This window comes from Danio rerio, chromosome 24 (assembly GCF_052040795.2).
Source record: "Danio rerio strain M-AB ecotype USA chromosome 24, GRCz13ab, whole genome shotgun sequence".
Lineage (NCBI taxonomy): Eukaryota > Metazoa > Chordata > Actinopteri > Cypriniformes > Danionidae > Danio > Danio rerio.
Window position 1 is genome coordinate 24,849,266 of NC_141044.1, and position 19,735 is coordinate 24,869,000.

The 19,735-nt window shown below is 34.3% G+C and overlaps 1 protein-coding gene across 3 annotated transcripts in view; it reads right to left on the reverse strand.

Annotated features, from left to right (window-relative positions):
• The window catches only part of flt1 (fms related receptor tyrosine kinase 1), a 73,256-nt gene that overhangs the window by 40,926 nt on the left and 12,595 nt on the right, over positions 1-19,735 (reverse strand). For all 3 annotated transcript variants that reach the window (XM_087308613.1, NM_001014829.3, NM_001257153.1), the window contains 6 exon segments: positions 10,332-10,494; positions 10,105-10,241; positions 7,532-7,703; positions 6,362-6,479; positions 6,108-6,277; positions 5,562-5,709 (listed from right to left, as the gene is read on the reverse strand). In XM_087308613.1, the coding sequence (XP_087164739.1) occupies positions 5,562-5,709; positions 6,108-6,277; positions 6,362-6,479; positions 7,532-7,703; positions 10,105-10,241; positions 10,332-10,494 (908 nt within the window).

Consider the following 19,735-nt stretch of genomic DNA (forward strand, 5'->3'; position numbering starts at 1 on the left):
TTGTGCAGGGCTATTGTCTTTAATTAAAAGGAGACCCAAAAAACATGTTTAAAATAAAAACAACCAACATTTAAATTGAGAAATTGATTTTGTTTTGTCTGAATTATTTTTTAACCATATGGAACACCACAGCATTTCAAAAGAAGCCAAAAGTGATAATTTACCCAAAATGTTTTAATAAAACTTTTTATAACTTTGTATATATGCAGGGACATTCCTTAACTGAAACTCAAACTATACAAAAAACTTTGTTTAGTAAATATAAATATAAAAACCTCACATTTTCTTTCTCTTAATTTTAACTAGAACAATTAAAATGTAATAAAAGCTATGTATACACACACACACCAAAACATTTCTTAAAAGCAATGTTTGCCCAAAATTGTTGTTCTAAGCCAGTATGGATTAATATCTAAACTAATATAATATAATAGAGAAATAATATAATATAAAAATAATTTTAAAATAAATATTTTTTATATAATGTTATTTAATATTAAAATATTTTTATTTAAAAAAATATATAATAATTTTATCCATTAATAATATTACACAATAATATTAAAAATATTAAATAATAAACATTTTTAACAAAAAAGAATATTTGTACGAATTTACACTAAAACAGAAGCTTTCTTCAGCACAACAAATATATATATATATATATATATATATATATATATATATATATATATATATATATATATATATATATATATATATATATTTTTTTTTTTTTTTACGTTAATTGAATAAAACAGATTTGTCATTTTTGGGTGTACTATCGCTTTAAGAGTGCAAGAGTGAAGGTCGGCTGGCACATACAGGGAGTCTTTTTCATTATTCCAGCCAACAAGACTTTTCCTCTCAGCGATATTTCATTTTTAGTTCTTTTAGGAAGCACTCAAAGAATAGGCCAAGAAAATATCACCAATCTAACATGTCACGGTCGGTGGCAGTACAATAAGGGGAAGCATGACCTAAAAATGGACAAATTTGGAGTAGTAACGGCAGTGTCACACTGTGGCGTCACACGTTGTGGATTTCATTAAGTCGAAACACTGCTGACAAAAAACCTTTCTCACTTTCGAGATTTTGGGCCATTTGGTGTGTTTTTTTGTTAAACTGATAAAAAAAATTAATAATATAATAAAATCTATAAAAATAAAACATGTATTCTACTGTATCTTTTGTTGCACTTTAAATCTTTTTTTATTTCAAACTTATATATATACAACTTATATATATAGCTGAAGTCAGAATTATTAGCCCCCTTTTAAATTTTATTTTATTTTTTTAACATTTCCCAAATTATGTTTAACATGGAGAGGAAATTTCACAGTATGTCTGATAATAATATTTCTTCTGGAGAAAGTCTTATTTGTTTTTTTCGGCTAGAATTAAAACAATTATACATTTTTTTTCACTAGGCAGGTTAGAGTAATTAGGGAAATTATTGTATAACAATGGTTTGTTTTGTAGACTACTGAAAAAATTAGCTTTAAGGGGCTGATAATTTTGTCCTTAAAATGATTATTTAAAAAAATAAAAATTATTTTGTTCTAGCCAAAATAAAACAAATAAGACTTCCTCTAGAAGAAAAAAATATTTACTGTTAAAATTTCTTTGCTCTGTTAAACGTTTGCAAATATTTAAAAAAGAAAATAAATTTAAAGGAGGGTTAAAAAGTCAGATTTTAACTGTATGTACATATATATATACAACAGTTCTGTTTGGTTCTCAAATCTGATTGACTGATAGCCATGCAATATTCTGCAATATAAGCACTTGTAGAGCCTCTTCACCCTTGTGTATTACTCTGCCCACAAAGAGTGACAGCAGATCAATAAACTTACTACAGTTGGACAAATATTGCAGCTGTTGGACAACATAATGTACTTGTGAGGCTTTTTAAGCTGAAAATGTAGTTGCTTAATATGCTTTTTAAAAATATTTCTATTTTTTGGAGATTCAGCACATCAGCAGGCATCAGCCTGTCATTGAGCAGAGCAAAGAGGGTTGACGTTCAGCCACAAGATGTCGACAAAGGCCACAGATCAAGTGATAGGAGAGGAAAAATTGAGCGTCGATTTAAAATTACAGCTGATGCAATCATTATAAAACTGGTAAGTGATACTCTCAGTCAATCTCTCTGTTTTGCGTGTTGTAGTGCTGTATTTAAACCATAGTAATCTGGCAGTGTTTGCACTGCTTTGGCTTTTTCAAGGTTAATAACTGTGATCTCCCGACTGCAACAGAGTAATACTTGGAAATCTTCTCACAATCTTTAAATGTGTAATTTAATATCTCTCTAAATTATAAGCATGAATAAAAACAGTAAAAGTAATACAATTCTAGCTTATCACAGCATTTTCTCTAATAAAGTGATTACCTTTGATTCTAATATAACCATAAAAGAAATTAAAATTGTGAACCTGACTTCAATTTTCAGCTTTTTGTGAAAGAAATCTACTCTAATTAGTGTGTAATATTTAAATAAATGTTTAAATAACTATGTCTCATTTGCATATTTAAACAAATTAAAAAAATGTAATTCTTATCATAATCAATCAAATGAGGAAGTATGACGATGACTAAAACTTATCACCCTGTTGACCTGCAGTGTCTATATGGGAGTGAAGCTTCTGTGAGTAAGGCTTGCTAAACATTTCTCATGAGAACGGTGGATATGTGGTGTGTCAGAGATTGAAGAAGGCATGGCAGGATGCGTCTGAGCAATCACAATAATAAACAGCCAGCATTCTGCACAGGAAGTTCATTAAATCATAGTGTTTGATTTAGAAAAATGAACAAATCGTGCTTGTAAGCACGGAACTGGCTTCTTTTGAAGTGCGTTTTCTTTTCTCTCTCTCTCTCGGCACTTTCAACTCGGGAGTTAAATTCAGTTCTGTGACTGTACCAGGCACACATTCACACAAATACAAACACATCCATACACACCAGTGTCTGCATCCACACAAAAAATGAATAGAGACGCACACATGAAAGGCCTTCTCAAGCATCTGTTCTATAGGCTAAGAGGAAACCCTGTCTGAACACATGCTGAATTAGACAAAACAGGTCTCTATTCACAAACACACACACACACACATAGTCGAGCATGCATATGTGTGTGAGTGTGTAAATATAGACATGTCTCCACTCATATGTGCATTCATTCTAAAAAAAACACACACATCAAACACACTGTGACCAGGTACAGTGTGAAATAACTGAGCGCTTTTAGGACATTACGTAATGGTGGAGAGGATATCTAACTTAGTCTGGTGTGGGAAATCCAAACCTAGCAAATTGACATTGTCTAGCGCTGTGTTTTTTCACCTGGATCAAATGCTAAATTAAAAAACGACTGGGTTTGTTTGGCGCTCGCCCAGTATTCTTGACTGTATCCCTTTCCTATGTGACTAAAGAGCAACGAGGACACGATTAGTCAGTCATTGGGGGGGAGATGTTTTCACATTTAGATGCTTGCTGTAATGCTTTCACTTTTATAAAAAGTGCAGGGTTGTTTTTAAACGAGTTTGTGTCAAAGATGTAGTGACGGTTCTAGGAGGGGCAGGGGGCCGGTGTCCCCATGTCAAAAAGCTTGGTCGCATTATTTTTTTGGATGCATATTTTTTTTCCACTGTCAAAAAAATGATAATTTTAACGGCTGTTAAATTACAGAAATTTATTGTAAAAAAAAAACAGACGGTAAATTACAGAAATTTACCAGAACTTTAAATTCAAGGAAATTTCTGTAATTTACCGTCTGTTATTCTACAGTAAATTTCTTCAATTTACCAGCTGTTATCATATGGTAAATTTCTGTAAATTAACGTCTGTTATTCTACCGTAAATTTCTGTTATTTAATGTCCGTTATTGAACAGTACATTTTTGCAATTTAGCGGCTGTTATTCTACAGTTAATTTCTGTAATTTAACGCCCATTCTACGGTAATTATCTGTAATTTAACGGCTGTAATTCCACTGTAAATTTCTGTAATTTAATGGCCATTCTATTGATTTTCTGTATTTTAACGGCCGTTATTCTGCAGTAAATTTCTGTAATTTAATGTCCGTTATTTCATGTTTTTTTCTGGCACCCCAGCTGCTGTAAAAAGTGCCACGGATGGGATGATCACAAACTAAAGACCAGGGGACACTTTCGCCCATTTTAGAGGGCCCTTTTTATCCAAGAGAAAAAAGGGCATGTGCACTGCACAGGTTGAGCCCTATCTGTGCCGGTGCCTGTTTGACTTTGTTCGTTTTTGTTTTCAGTAGTGACATAAAGCACAAGTCTTCAAACACTTGATTGTTTCCAACACGTTTTTAAACATAACAGTTTAACTAATTTCCAATACTTTTTTTCTTCTTATTGGTGACAATGATGACATAATATTTCACTAGTCATTTGGCAAGATAGTTGTATTACAATTAAAGTGTAATTTAAAGACTTCATTAGGTTATGTTAACTAGAAAAGATAGAATAAATAGTCAAATTATTGTATAACTGCTTTGTAGACACTCAAAAATTATAAATATTTTTTGGGAGGCTAATAATACATACCTTAAATGTTTTTTTGTTTTTTAAACTGGTATTATTTAAGACAAACTAAAAGAAATAATACTTATTATGCTGCAGACGAATTATTTTTGTTTTATAGGAAATACTGTGAAAATTTCCTTGGTTTGTTAAAGATCAGTTGGAAAACATTATTTTAAATTAACAGGGGGGGTGGAGAATGGTATCTGTATCTGTATTTAACAGATACAGTTGAACTCAACTGTATTTGTTAAAGTTTACTGGTGCAAAAGTGTGCCTTGATGTACTTGCATGTTAAAAATTGGTTATCCTACAATACAAAGGTACTAGTCAAATAAATTACCATGGAAGATTATTTTGAGCTTAAGCTATTTAATTAGATTGTTTATGTAGACTGCAGAGTGATGCATGAAACAAATGACCGAATAATCATTTAAGTAGTTTGTGATGTACGTACAGTATGTTAAAGTGTGCCCCCTATAAGTACAAGTGGCCCTTGCCCGGCCCCTTCAGTTACTCTGGTCTAGAACCGCCACTGCAAATATGGACAAACCAACTGTTGGGTTCAGTTTTTTTTAATGTTGTTCATAAAGAGATAGTTCACCTAACAATGAAAATGTACTCAATTTTTACCCTCAATTGGTTGCAAACCTTTACAAGTTTTTTGTTTTGTTTTGTTTTTGGAACACAAAAATGGACATTTTGAAAAATGTCGGAGACCTGTAACCATTGACTTCCATAGTAGGTAAAACAAATACTATGAAAGTCAGTGGTTACTGGTTTTCAACATTTTTCAAAATATCCTATTTTGTGTTGAACAGAACCAAAAAAAAACTTTTTTGAGTATTTTGTAATTTGAGTATTCTGTAATTTGAGTAAATTATCAGTTTTGGGTGAACTATCCCTGTCCCTGAGTCAAAAACCTAGCATTTTTAGAGTATTATTTTGAGGTGAGTGCATGCTGAAAAATAACATGTGCATGGATTTTAGTGTCTGGTGTGGATGGTGAACTTACAGGCCTTTTGGAGGGCACGGATGCCACAGCCATTGGATTTGAGGTGGTGGGACGCCATGAGAGGTGCAGTGCAGGGCTTGTCTGCTGCCCCGCTGGACTGTCCCTGGCTGTTGGGAGGACACGCTCTTCTCTCCAATTTGGGGCTTCACTGTGAACGGATTCAGGGAGAAGAGAAATAACAATCAGATCACATAGTCATTGTAAAAAATAAATAAATAAATAAAACATTTAATAAAGTAGTGAGTTAGTTTAAAATTAGTCGTTAGTCTTGCCTAATATATGCAAAATATTAAAATAAATAAAATATCGAAATAAACACTTGATTTAATGGTCCTCTTTGAACAACCATCAGTTAAATGAATATTAATAAAGTGTCTGAATATTATCTGCTTAATAGAAAATAGGTTAAACAAATAATTAATAATTATATACGTTTCTGCTTTAAAAAAACAACTATATAATGATAATGTCTTTCCCTAAAAATAATCACATCCCTTTTTTTTCAACCAATCACAATCAAGTAGTTTAATGAAAGCAGACTCTCACCATTTACCACCAGTGTGATGGTGAGGTTCTGGAAAAGTCCGTACTGCTGGATCCCAGTAAGGATAGTATAGATTCCTGCATCCTCTTCTGCAACATCCCGAATAACCAGAGAAAACCCATCCACATGATATCGGGAGCATCGCTCGGCTGCCACCATCCCATCCTTCAGCCTAAAAACACATTCAGCTGTTGAGATCCCTTCCTTTTGAACAAAAACATCATTCTTGATCCCTTCAGATTACAGCTTTTTTTACCAGATGATTTCAGGTGCAGGGAAAGCCTTTAATTTCGGAGTGAGGCGGAAAGATTTCTGTCCTGCAAAAGCCTGAACGACGGGGCCATTTCTGTGCTTGAGTCGAATGAAAGGCTGGTCTGTAAAAATGAAAATAGGACGGTCAGAAATGCTGAATTAGAATCCATCTTTTGTTATTATGGTATATGCACATTTTTCCACCCATGACTAAGTGTTTTAATGTATTGGTTGTGTTGTGTGATATCAGTTACAAAGTAACTAGTTACTGTAATTAGATTAAGCTTATCAAAAAAATTGATGGATTACTTTTCATTTTTAGGTTATTTCATTACAGTTACTTATAATGTACTTGCCTATAATACTGTGCATAAAATCAACAGTTCTGAAAAAAATGAGTTCATAGAAGCGTAATTAGTAGAGTATTAAAATACAAATATATTATTCAGAATAAATATATTTCTCATCGAAATAAGGTTATCAACAGGGTGTGAATTATTCATTGATGATCGGGGGGTGGTGGGTGGCGGTCAAGTTTTTCAGTTATGCTCGGTAAAGTGCCTCAGTGAACCAAAATTATATATTTAACTCATTCATTTATTCATTCATTTTCTTTTCGGCTTAGTCCCTTTATTAATCTAGCATCGCCACAGCGGAATGAACTGCCAACTTATCCAGCATAAGTTTTATGCCGAGGATGCCTTTCCAGACGCAACCCATCTCTGAGAAACATCCACACACACTCATTCACACACACACACACACACACACATAAATTAGTTACTTTTCAGACATATTAATTAAAAAATGAATTTAAATATAATTGAAATTATGATTTTTTATAAGTAACAACTCCTGTGCCCATCCAAAATTAAAAATAATTGTTTCATTTAATAAGGTTGTGCTACAAATGATCCTTACACATAGTGAAAAAATAATAGGGAGATTTCATTGATCCTAATAGTACACTAAAATTCAATATACATTGTAACATTGCTGTAAAAGGTTTGAGTTTAGGGGTTATTAATAGTCTGCTGAAAGTAATTTGTGAATTATTAAGTTGCTTTTTGATATTCAATGGTTAAACTGTGAGGGGAATCAGTGCCACTTTTTACAGTTTAAGAGAAGTTAAAAGTAAATATAATATTAATCTGCGACTATTTCCAAAACTCACCATAGACAATAACTGTGGTGTTTGTCTCTCGTTTGGATGGACCACTGGTTACTTGACATTTGTAAAGTCCTTTGTCTGCTTTGCTCAGGCTGGGGATTGTGAGGACGCTGTAGAAAAGCATGTTACTTCGGCTTCTTGATATGCGTTTGCTGATAATGGCGGACCCATTAGCCTGAAGGAAAAACAAGCAGAGCAAATTGTGTCACAAACACTCATTTCAATCCAACATAAACATCATGGGTTCCAGAGGAAATAGGGGCTTAAATAACAGCTGTCCATTCATTGGCCAATTAACACACTTAATTATTCATTATTAAAGGTACTATGATTCTGTACTGCTAAAGCACAATATTTTACTCAGATTTGGGTTGAAATTAGCCAGCATTTTTAGACTAAAGTTAATACGTTAACTAAAATAACTGTTAAGAAATTACTTTACTACAGTACTGCATTTCGTAACTTGAACAATCTCACGAGGATATGCAACTACGTTTAAGTTTATACAATTTCATTAATTCATTCATTTTCTTTTTGACTTAGTCCCTTTATTTATCTTAGGTCGCCACAGCGGACTGAACCGCCAACTTATCCAGCATATGTTTTACACAGTGGATGCCCTTCCAGCTGCAACTCATAACTGGGAAACATTCATACACCCTAATTCATACACATACACTAGGGCCAATTTAGCCTACCCAATTCACCTGTACCACATGTCAATCTCCACATAGAAATGCTGACCCAGCTGGGGCTCGAACCAGCAACCTTCTTGCTGTGAGGCGATTGTGCTACATACTGTGCCACCGTGATGCCCCATACAATTTCATCCTTACAAAAAATTATCATTTTTTCGATTGGGAGCAAGGACCTGCTTAATGGGTGTCAATGACTATATACGTTATAATCTTTGGAACAGAGATCTTCTACATATTTTGGTTTACATTGCTTGGAAATGTATCCTTGTAAAGTGGATTAACGAAGAACTCCCCCAGTTTAAATTAATGGCTGCTTGCAGTCTGCAACATAATCCCACTTGAGGCCTTCTCCACAGCTATGAAGAACAAACCTTTCCTATTTTATCAGACCTGGGATCCTTTCTTTGATTATCCAGGAACCTCTTAGTCTCTAAGACTAAAAGCTTGTCTGTTAGACTCAGCCTGGACAAAAGACACGTAATCTGCCTTTTTGTAAAATAACTTTAAAATGTATGTCCTTATTTTTCATTTTATTTTATTTGTTTGTTTTATTTTATTTGTTTATTTTGTTTATTCATTCAATTACAATTAAATTTGATTTATTCTTGTTATTTTTATTATATTTTTCATGTGGGGGTCAGGATTCAAATGACATGAATGATGTATTTCATTATTCAATGTGAATTTCTGACATGTTTTTGCACTAAAAACGTTCCATTAAAATATATTTATTACTTTTTAAAAAGAGGAATGTCCCTAATTCCCACCCCTTAACGGTCATTAGAAGATGAGTAAATTGCACTAGAATGAATAAGGTTGTACAAATTCATACGAATGAACAAACCAAAAGCTATGAACTGCAGTGGGATTGAGTTTTAGCATTATTTTTTAATGTTGTTAAATGTTAAATAATACAATTAAAGTCAGTAACACTTTATTTTGATGGTCCATTTGAGTATTAGTAGACTGTCTGCTTAATGACACAATTGCTTTCCAAAGGATGAGATATGCACCGCCCTACATTTTTTCATTTTTTCAAGTTCAGGAGCGTTTCATGTGGATTTACATCATGATAAAGGACAATATTAACTTCCATTTCATGATGATTTTATGGAATGCTAAAAAATAGAAGCTCATTATAGAGTGTCACTGAATTTTCTATATGAAGACTGATTGTTGAGGAGCTTATTAAACTTAATCAAAATCCCTTTAAGGCGAGTCATTTCACTCTGCGGCCTTCTTCGAAACGCCTCTCGGGCAGTATGCTCGGGCATTCTGTTTGTATAGGTGAACATCAAATTCTCCAAAACTGCTTGCCAAGCTTATGATTGAATTTCAAATGAGTAATTATCAATAAAATTAAACAACAAAAGACCCATTAATTTCATTTCTAAACACCCATATCACACAAAATCGGCAGAAGTTTATGTCTGGTCCGAGCCCCTCTCCCAGAGTATCGTTGATCTAAATCGACTGATTATTGGCTCCTGTACTAGAAGGCGGGTTTTATTCGCCATACAACAAGCAATGATTGGCTCCTGTACTTTTAGGCTGGGCTTTATTCGCCATATAAAGAACAATGATTGGCTCCTATACTTGTAGGCGGGGTTTTATTCGCCATATAAAGAACAATGATTAGCTCCTGTACTAGTAGGCGAGGCTTTATTCACCATATAAAGAACAATGATTGGCTCCGGTACTAGTAGGCGAGGCTTTATTCACCATATAAAGAACAACGATTGGCTCCAGTACTAGTAGGCAGGGCTTTATTCACCATATTGACCATTACAATTTTTCTAATTCAAAAAGATGCGAGTGACATGTCTTGTGTATTATATAGTCTTTGACTAAATTTAGTAGCAATGCATTAAGACCCACCTTCTGTGGGTATGTCCAGCTGATGGACACCCTGGAGTTCCACTCAGCAGTAACAGTGCAGTTCAGCGCCAGCATCTCGCCCTGTAACGTGTGCACTAAACCCGTGCTGTTCAAATACACGTCCAAGATCTTGTTCACTGCACAAATAAACAATTTCACATTAAGCTTCTAGTTTTTGAATCACCAGTTAGTCAATAATAATTTTGTAAAAATGTATATGTACTCACCTGGTCTGTGAGTTAAAAACTTGTTTGTGTATTTGACTCCATCAACGATGGTCTCACAAGAAAACAGACCAATATAGAAGAAAGTGGGACTACGAATAATGAATCCCTGCCTGCTGTTCCAGATGATATTCCTGTGATCAGGAGTTATCCGGTGGAGAGGAAACTGAAAATTCAAGAAATAATTTCATTAAAATATTGGATTTCACTTTGGAAAAGGAAAACAATTAGACTTGCACTTTCATTTGGCCAACGCACAACAAAGGCTCTAATGGGTTCAACAGTGCACCGTCCTTCAGAAATTCTTGGAGAGCGGTGCTATGATTTTGTTTACTTCCATGTTCAAAGGAGGAAATGTTTACAGACTTAGATGTGACACTGTGGAAGTGACCTGCCCTTTCTCAGGGGATCAGGTGAATGCTTTCCTCCCAGTGTGAGCTGTTCAAGATCTTTGGGTTTCTAGAAAGCACTACTGCATTAGGTAAGGCATTAGGTAAGCCCTTTATAGTGGGTTAGAGAAACAATCCTTTTAGAGCTATTTCAGCGTCATGTTAAACAAACACACAAAATTTCCACTAACAAAAACAGTAAAATCAAAAATTGAAATTTTTGCAATAGAGATGACATTTTGGACAAATTTTTAATGTATACACTATTTTTTACTCCTTTCCAAAGTATACATTTTACTCTCCAAAAAAGTCTTTGTACTTGTTTAAAATAGTTTTGAGAATATTATCCCTTCCACCAGTGCTCAAAAACACGGTTTGTCTATAGACGGTCATCTTTAGACATTTGGGGCTAGTTAAGTAAACTGTTTGCGAGAGGATAAAGAATCAGCGTCCTCCATGTGGCATCTTTACTTTCTTTTTCTCTTTATTTTTATTCTTTACTATTATACTTTCATGGATAGGAAAACAGTGTTGTGCACTGTAGTCTACATATTTATTTTTGTTTGTTAAGCACAAAGACTTGCTTTAAAACTATTTCTAAATTCATTTAGAATTTCCAGTAAACGAGTAAATGAACAGCAATAATAACAATGTGTGGTCAAAAAACTGAGTTATACCCAAACACACGTCCTATTTTTATGCCCCATATGGTGATGCATACGTCTCCAAAACCTGACAGATGGACAAATCGAAACTTGATTTAATAAAACAAATATAACTTTGCATATAATAAATAATACTGCTAATAATAATAACATTATAGAAATGCAAATTGTCATGAATAAACTAAAAAAAAAAAAAACCTGAGATGAGGCATGGAGGTAGTGGTTTTTATATTCATGTATAAAATAATAATTTTTGTAACATTTTAATCTTTTTTTATATGTTAAGATATTTGTGTATTGCTGTACATCCTGTGTGTATTAAGCAATGTGTAAGCATTTGAACCCACATTGGCACATAACTAATGCACTCTGCGCTAGATTTAGATTTCCTTTTAAATGGTCAATGTTGTGATCTATTTCAGTTCTTCAAAATAGAAATGCGCCAACAACGCACCTTAACACACCTCTATTTCAGACCAGCACGCACATGAGTCCACAAAAAGGCGCAACTAGATTTTCTTTTTAAACAACATGGAAAATTAGGTTTGTGCTGGTCTGAAAATAGCAACAAATCTTGTCAAACACATCTTGCGCCGGGTGTATAATGATAGGGCTCTTGTTGGTTTTATAGTTTTGTTTTCCCGATCTATGAAATAATTGACTGGTTCACTGACACCTTGTGGACAATTTAAGTGGTGCAAAAACATTTCAATGCGCATTTGCCAGCTGTGCATATTCATGGACTTCATAAGTCATGGCTTAATACAGTAGTGGGGTAGCCACAGCAGAATAACCCGACAACTTATCCAGCATTTATTTTATGCAGTGGATGCAGTGGATGCCCGTCCAGCTGCAACCCATTTCTGGGAAACATCCATACACATTCATTCACACACATACACAACGGACAATTTAGCCTATCCAATTCACCTGTACCGCATGTCTTTGGACTGTGGAGGAAACCGGAGCACCTGGAGGAAATCCACACGAATGCAGGGAGAACATGCATACTCCACACAGAAATGCCAACTGACCCAGCCGAGGCTCAAACCAGCGACCTTCTTGCTGTGAGGTGACAGCACTACCTACTGTGCCACTGCATCGCCTAGCTATAAAATAATGTTCATTAAAAAAGCATTTTTTTTAGTTGCCAGAGCAACAATTTATTGATTAATTCAAAGGGCTCAAATCACTAAAACTATGTTTAAAAAGATGTACTTAAAGTCATTTTATTTATATATATTATTTATATTTATTCATATAGAAAATGTAGCATGCACCAAAATGACTACAAATGTAAATACCAAAATTAAAAATGAAATTGCTCAATAATAAATAAAAAATATTCTAAATGTTAGTAAATAGTTATATGATTAATAGACCATTTAAATATGAACTCACTTTCAAACACAACACTTTTAATCTTACATATGAAAATGTTCATTGAAACAAATAATTAAAAAACTTTAAAAAAATTAAATATAAAATGTTTTTTATTAAATTAATTTTATATTGGTGAAAGGAGGTTTAGTGGTTATCACTATGACTGTTGCAACACAGCAAGAAAGTCGCTGGTTCGGGTCCTAGCTGGGTCAGTTGGCATTTCTGTGTGGAGTTTGTATGTTCTCCCCGTGTTGGCATGGGTTTCCTCCGGGTGCTCTGGTTTCCCCCATAGTCCAAAGACATGTGCTATAGGGAAATTGAATAAACTAAATTCGCCATAGTGGGTTGCAGCTGGAAGGGCATGCGCTGTATGCTGGATTAGTTGGTGGTTCATTCCACTGTGGCAACCCCTGATGAATAAAGGGACAAAGCCGAAGGAAAATGAATGAATGAATGAATGAATGAATACTACCAAAATATATCGCCCTGCTTCGTAAAAAAACTATCTAGTGCCAATTTCTCCAAACAGTGATTAGTAAGCAAACATCCTGTCCCATAATTAATATTCATGAGCAAAGCTGTTAAGTGTTATATGGTTCCCTCCAGCTAGGCAGTGATGATCTGGCTAACACTCCTCCCTCCGGTTCAGTGCGTAAGAGTAAAGTGCGAGGATGTGGAAACGTGACTCCAGTCCATCTCCTCACATCCTGTTACTACAGGATATAGACATCGCGGCTGGGTCCTCAGGTCAGCCTCTGGAAGGGCCCTGCTGGCTACGTTCACAGCTCCAGCGAGAGCGTCCGTATTGTTCCCTTCGCGAAAGGTGCAAGATTAAAGATACACTGCCAAGTGCAAAATCCTCTCAGGAAAAAAACACTCTAGCAGTGTTTCAGAGAGCTCATATTTATAGCACCATTACCTTTTGTATATCTGTGCGCAGGGTCGGCAGGACATAAACAAAGCCAACCCAAATGAAATGTGGTGCTTTTTTGAGCATGGAGGGAGGATAGGGATGTCATATCGCTAGCGTTTCCTAAAAACAGTTTTCATCCTGCATGCGAGGAGCCAAAGGCAGCGCGAGGGGAACTGGTCAACTTGTTCTTTTCCGCTTCCCCTTCTCTTCTGAAACTCATCCTGAATGGCTGAAGTCCTTTTCATAAACCAGTTGTTACCATATTTGGACTCATCACATGTCCCTGGGGATCCAGTACACTGTAAAAAATTTGACCTTAAATTCACAGTAAATTACTGGCTAATAATTGCATTACTTTCACAGTAAATTACTGTATGTAAATTCACAGTAAATTATTGTGAGGTAGTTCACAGTAATTTACTGTGGTTTTGTCACATTAAATTATTGTGAAATTACAACCATATATTGTAACTTTACAGTAGATAATAAAGTCCGTTACTGTGATTTCACAGTATTATCTTGTAGAATTAACTATATTTTACTGTGAATTTGCAAAACGATTACTGTGATTTAGCAGTAGGTTGCAGTTTAAATACCTGATTTAACTGTAAAGTTACAGTTATATCCCGGATTACTGTAATTTAACAGTTTGGTGCTGTAAAATTTCAAAGCAATTTTAGGTCACACAAAAATGAAAATTCTATCTTGATTTACTCACCCTCAGGTTGTTCCAGCTCTGTTAAAAATGATTTTTTTTGTTAAACACAGGAATAAAAATATCAAATATTCCTCTTTGTGTCCAAACAACCTGAGGATGCGTAAATGACGACAGAATCTTCATTTTTGGGTGATCTGAGAAGACTCTAAAATCAAAATAAAAACAAACACACATACATTTTACAGATTTATTTAACAGCTTAATGACATCTGTGTAAACATTTCAGAAAACTTTCAAAAGGTGAAGGTGAAGCCTCAAAAAATCCTATAAGAACATATTAATAAAAAAATCTGACATCATATGTAGCATACATATAAAAAGCAGTGCTTCAGAGTGCTCTCTCTCTCTCATATATATATATATATATATATATATATATATATATATATATATATATATATATATATATATATATATATATATACACATACAGAGAGAGAGAGAGACAAAACTTCTTGCTAAATTAGGCAGTCGTCTATTCAAGGTCAATCATTTTCCTGATAATTTTACACACTTGCTGGTTGATGTGTCTTCTCTGCTTCTTTGACTTTGTCTGTCTTCCATCTCCAAACTGGTGCCCAAAAAGCACCTATAAGCAAAAGGGCAGACAAACAGTTAGCTTAATACAACACTACTGGGACACTACTGCTGCACTACAGAGCAAAATTACTGTTAGCTCAGTTTGAACATGCTGACAATACTGTAGCTCAGTCAAACTGCAATCATTTAAACAAAAAACATCTGAAAAACATTTCCATCACAAACACACATTCAAGAACAGTCCAACAACAAATAGTGGTTTTAATGACCTAGGCCGAGCATTTTAAAACAGTTGATTTGATTTACATCTTCTGTTTACAGATCTAATGCTGGGTTCACACTTATTGCAAAGTGAACACATGCATCACAGTTCTTGCTCTTGAATACTAGCAGGATGTTTCTTGCATCAAGCTAATTTTTCATGATTTAAATATTAGGAAAATTTTGCAAAAAAAACTTGAAGTGATACAGCACTTGTGTTGCATTCATTTCAATCAAGTTTTTTGCAAATATTCCAAATATTCTTCCACATATTTTGAGTTTCACTTAATTTGTGCTGCCCAGTAAAAATTTCCCACTATTTATGCATTTGCAATGACTTGCATGTAATCCACTCACCTGAAAAGGTAACTTCACATATGGTATAAGAGCCCCATCCTTTTAAAGACAGCTTCCCCTCTGGTCTCCAGCACAGACAAACAAATTGTGTCTGCAACACGGCTCTTTATAACAAGGGGAGAAGGGGAGTCATGACTTGTGCTCCTATACATTCCTTGTTTAACCCCCCCAAAACAAGCCCTCAGTTACAATATTTATTGTAGACATTACCTTAAATTCCAGAGTGCAAAAGGCATCTTCAGCATACTTCAGTTTCAGACCAGATCCAAAGTCAGTTGTGAAATCCAGGTGAGGTCCCATGACCACTCGACCCTCCAAGGAATAAGACTAAAAGGGGGAAAGAAGGACTAAATTAGAGGTGTTTGTGAATAATTAAATTTGTTTGTAGAAACAAAGTTGACATTCCATGCTCTGCCTATTAAAAACCAAGCAAACAAACACACATGCCCAGTATTAAATTGCTAATAAAAATAAAAACTATAGTTTAAAAAAATCTTTGTCTAATATTTACTACTACTGGAGGTACTGGTGGAACTTCTGGAAGAAGAAAAAGAGTTTGTACAAGAAACTGCTCACAACAAATCTGTGAAAAACCTGACATTTAAAAATCTAATAAAAATGAGGAAGGCATCAACATTACCTTTAATAATCAAGCGAGGGTTGATTAGTAGCATCAGTGTTTCAACATCAGTGGCTGTGGCTGCAAAAAAATATTAATATAATAAGAGTAGAATAAGACTCAACCTAACACACGCACACACATACTATATATATATATATATATATATATATATATATATATATATATATATATATATATATATATAGGTTTAGATTGTGTTAATGAATTTAGGTTATATTTGTGTGCATAGAATTTACACTCACCTCACACTTCAGCTATTATCAGGTACACCTGAACACCAAAAAACAAAATCTACAGTTAGTGACACTATACAATTAGTTCTCATTAGTAAATGTTAGCACTGCATTAACACCAGTGAGAAATATACAATATGTACTGTGTTAGTGTTAGTTTAAAAGAATACAACTGAATTGTATTATAAGCCTCATTTAATAAAACAGTTAAGACTTGTTTCATAATGAGTTTAGTTTATTTAACTAACTTAACGTTAACGTTACAGTGAACAAAATTAACGTACATGATGGTGACTAACTGTTAACCGTAACGTTAACTTAAGTGAAGGTCAGAGCTTACCTTAACTTTAGTCATTTCACCTTTACTTCAGTCTTGTACTGAAACAGAAAATGCAGTTAACAAGAAGTTAATTAAAGAAAATCCCCTTTCTTTTATCAGGAACTAACGTTAACGTTATGCTAATACCTCAGAAAACACTACAATCACCATCTGGCGTCGTTAATTTCTTGTTTAAAAAAAGGCGCGCTTAAACCCTGTACGTGCGAGTACAACTAAAGTACTCGGTAAATTCCTGTTAAATGACATGCACTATACAGAAATACACATACAACACTCATTTAACGGACAAAAGTCATATTTTAACACTTACCGAGGATGAATTCGTTTGGTGAAGAGACGAGGCAAGCGTTGTCTGTGGTGATGGCGCTTGTTTGCGGTCGAGTCGAGTCAGTTCTGTTAAATGAATCGGCTCCTTTAAGTGAACAGTAAAGAGTCGAATTCGGCTCCTTTAAGTGAATAGTAAAGAGTCGAATTCGCCTGAAAACGATTCCATTTTGTATAATATTGTAAGACGCAAACATATAATTCATTAATATTTCATCATATTGCTTGGTTCGTGTACTTACTGCTTCTACACGAATTGCTTGTTGATGACTATGAGCTCATGAACACGTCTGATAAAATATCTGAATCAAATTCAATGTCACACGAGTCCTGAACCGAAGCAGTGCAAAAGTAATATATTGATTGAAATATAAAGTTAATTATTTTCTTCGCCATTCAAAATATTACATATCTCTGACTTTAACAATAAGAATAAAGTTCGTTTGGAGTGTATTGAGAATTATTATTTTTTCCTCCCAGGATTCATTTCGCACCAAGCTGCATCAAGCTGTAATGGTGGATGAGAAGGCACATAATATTATAAATATTGCTTGTAATATGTAATGAAATAAAGTTTTAATACTTTTTCATGCGAGAATGTAGTTCTTCAAAACTCAAATCTGTGGATTGTTAGTAAAGATTGTGTGGAATTTTAAGTGTGTTTTGCCGGTAGCGGAGATCTATGACCTCCAGGCGGTAACGGCGCTCATTACTCATGTATCCGCCGAGAGGCGCCTGTCTTCAGGCTAGACATTGGGAGAATTGCCCCGTCTTCGATGGCTCTATATGCGTCCGAAAATTAAGTTTTAACTGTTTTTCATGCTAGAATGTAGTTGTTTAAAACTCTAATCTGTGGTTTATTTATATATATATATATATATATATATATATATATATATATATATATATATATAATTCTGAGATTAGTGACCTCCAGGCGATGAAAGGTGCCCAATACTCATGAAACCGTCTAAAGCAGACATTTACCCTGACATTGAAATAATTGTTGGCTGTTTAACAGTCTTTGGTTTCATTAATTAATTACTTTTTATTCAAGTTTATTATGTTTTGGCTAAGTACACAGTTGTTCATTAAACATTATTTCCTATTCTATGTTAACTGTATAAAATTAAATAAAGGTGCAGTACAACCAAAAAGATGTTGGTAACCAAATCGTTTTGGGGGCTATAACATTCTGTTATTATCTGTTAAAAGTTCATTTGTATTAATTTCTACGTTGAGTTAAAAAAAGGTTTGAATTTCTATAACTATTGTGCAAAAGATATAGCCCTTTTCACAGTAATTTGCTGTAATCATGCTGCCTGCCGTAATTTCACAATAAAATTATGAATACAACATATTACTGTGAATTTTTCAGTTAAATACTGTGAAGGAATTCTAATGTAATTTACTGTGAAAAATTACAGTAACTTGTTGTGAAAACCTGGAAATTTTTTACAGTGTAGTATCTATTCACTTCATAAATGCACTGAAAGCCATTTTTGGGGGGGTTATAGCTGGATTCCTTTAATCAGGCTGTGGAAGTCATCAGGGTGCTTGAGGTGGTTTCAGCGTCATCTTCTTGGCTTTGTGCTGTGCCAACAAGTTAAGGAAGCTGTGGGCGCCGCTCACTCTGAGCATCGGCTTTAAGTGTCCGTGTCACGCTGAGCCAAAAAGATTTCTGTACATCCCCGTACAAACACAGATACATCCGAACTGGCACAAATAGGATGCACACTTGCCCTTCTAACCTGGAGTGATTGTGAGGACTGGGAAAGGAGTTATTTATGAATGAGAACAAGAAGGTGCATGGAAGTGTATGGAAGTGGAAGCCATAGGCAAAAGCAGGATTGGCACGAAAATCTGAGCTCATCAATATTTGATGCCAACTGACTGATTTTCAAATCAGAAATGTAATTCAATACTTTCACAGCTTTAAGGCTAAATCAACCAAAACTGCTTTTAAGAAAAAAAAAATAGAATAATTATTATTCATAATACTTCTATATAAATATTCTATAAATTATATTAATTGTATATTATAAAACGTAAACTATGAAATATTGTAATAAAATACGTATTTGGTTGCCAATACAACATTTTTGATCAAATTTAAAGTGCTAAAATTAAAAGAAGTAATTAAAGTTTAAAAAGTCCTTTAATTTTTTCTTTTTTAAATATTTCCCAAATGATGTTTAACAGAGCAAGGACATTTTCACAGTATGTCTGATAATATTTTTTCTTCTGGAGAAAGTCTTATTTGTTTTATTTTGGCTGGAATAAAAGCAGTTTTTTAAAACTATTTTAGGGTCAACATTATTAGCTCCTTTGTTTGTGACACAGTTTGCAAATGCTCGTTGGAATGATGGATTTTGGAAATGCCAAAGTAATGAACTATGTTTGACGCAACTTGCAACCTTAGATGGCTAATGATGGTTTTCGGAAGCGTGCCCCAGTTTGATTTTCTTTTTTCTGTTGAACACTAAGGATGCAGGGAGAACATGCAAACTCCACACAGAAATGCCAACTGACCCAGCCGAGGCTCAAACCAGCGACCTTCTTGCTGTGAGGTGACAGCATTACCTACTGTGCCACTGCATCGCCTAGCTATAAAATAATGTTCATTAAAAAAGCATTTTTT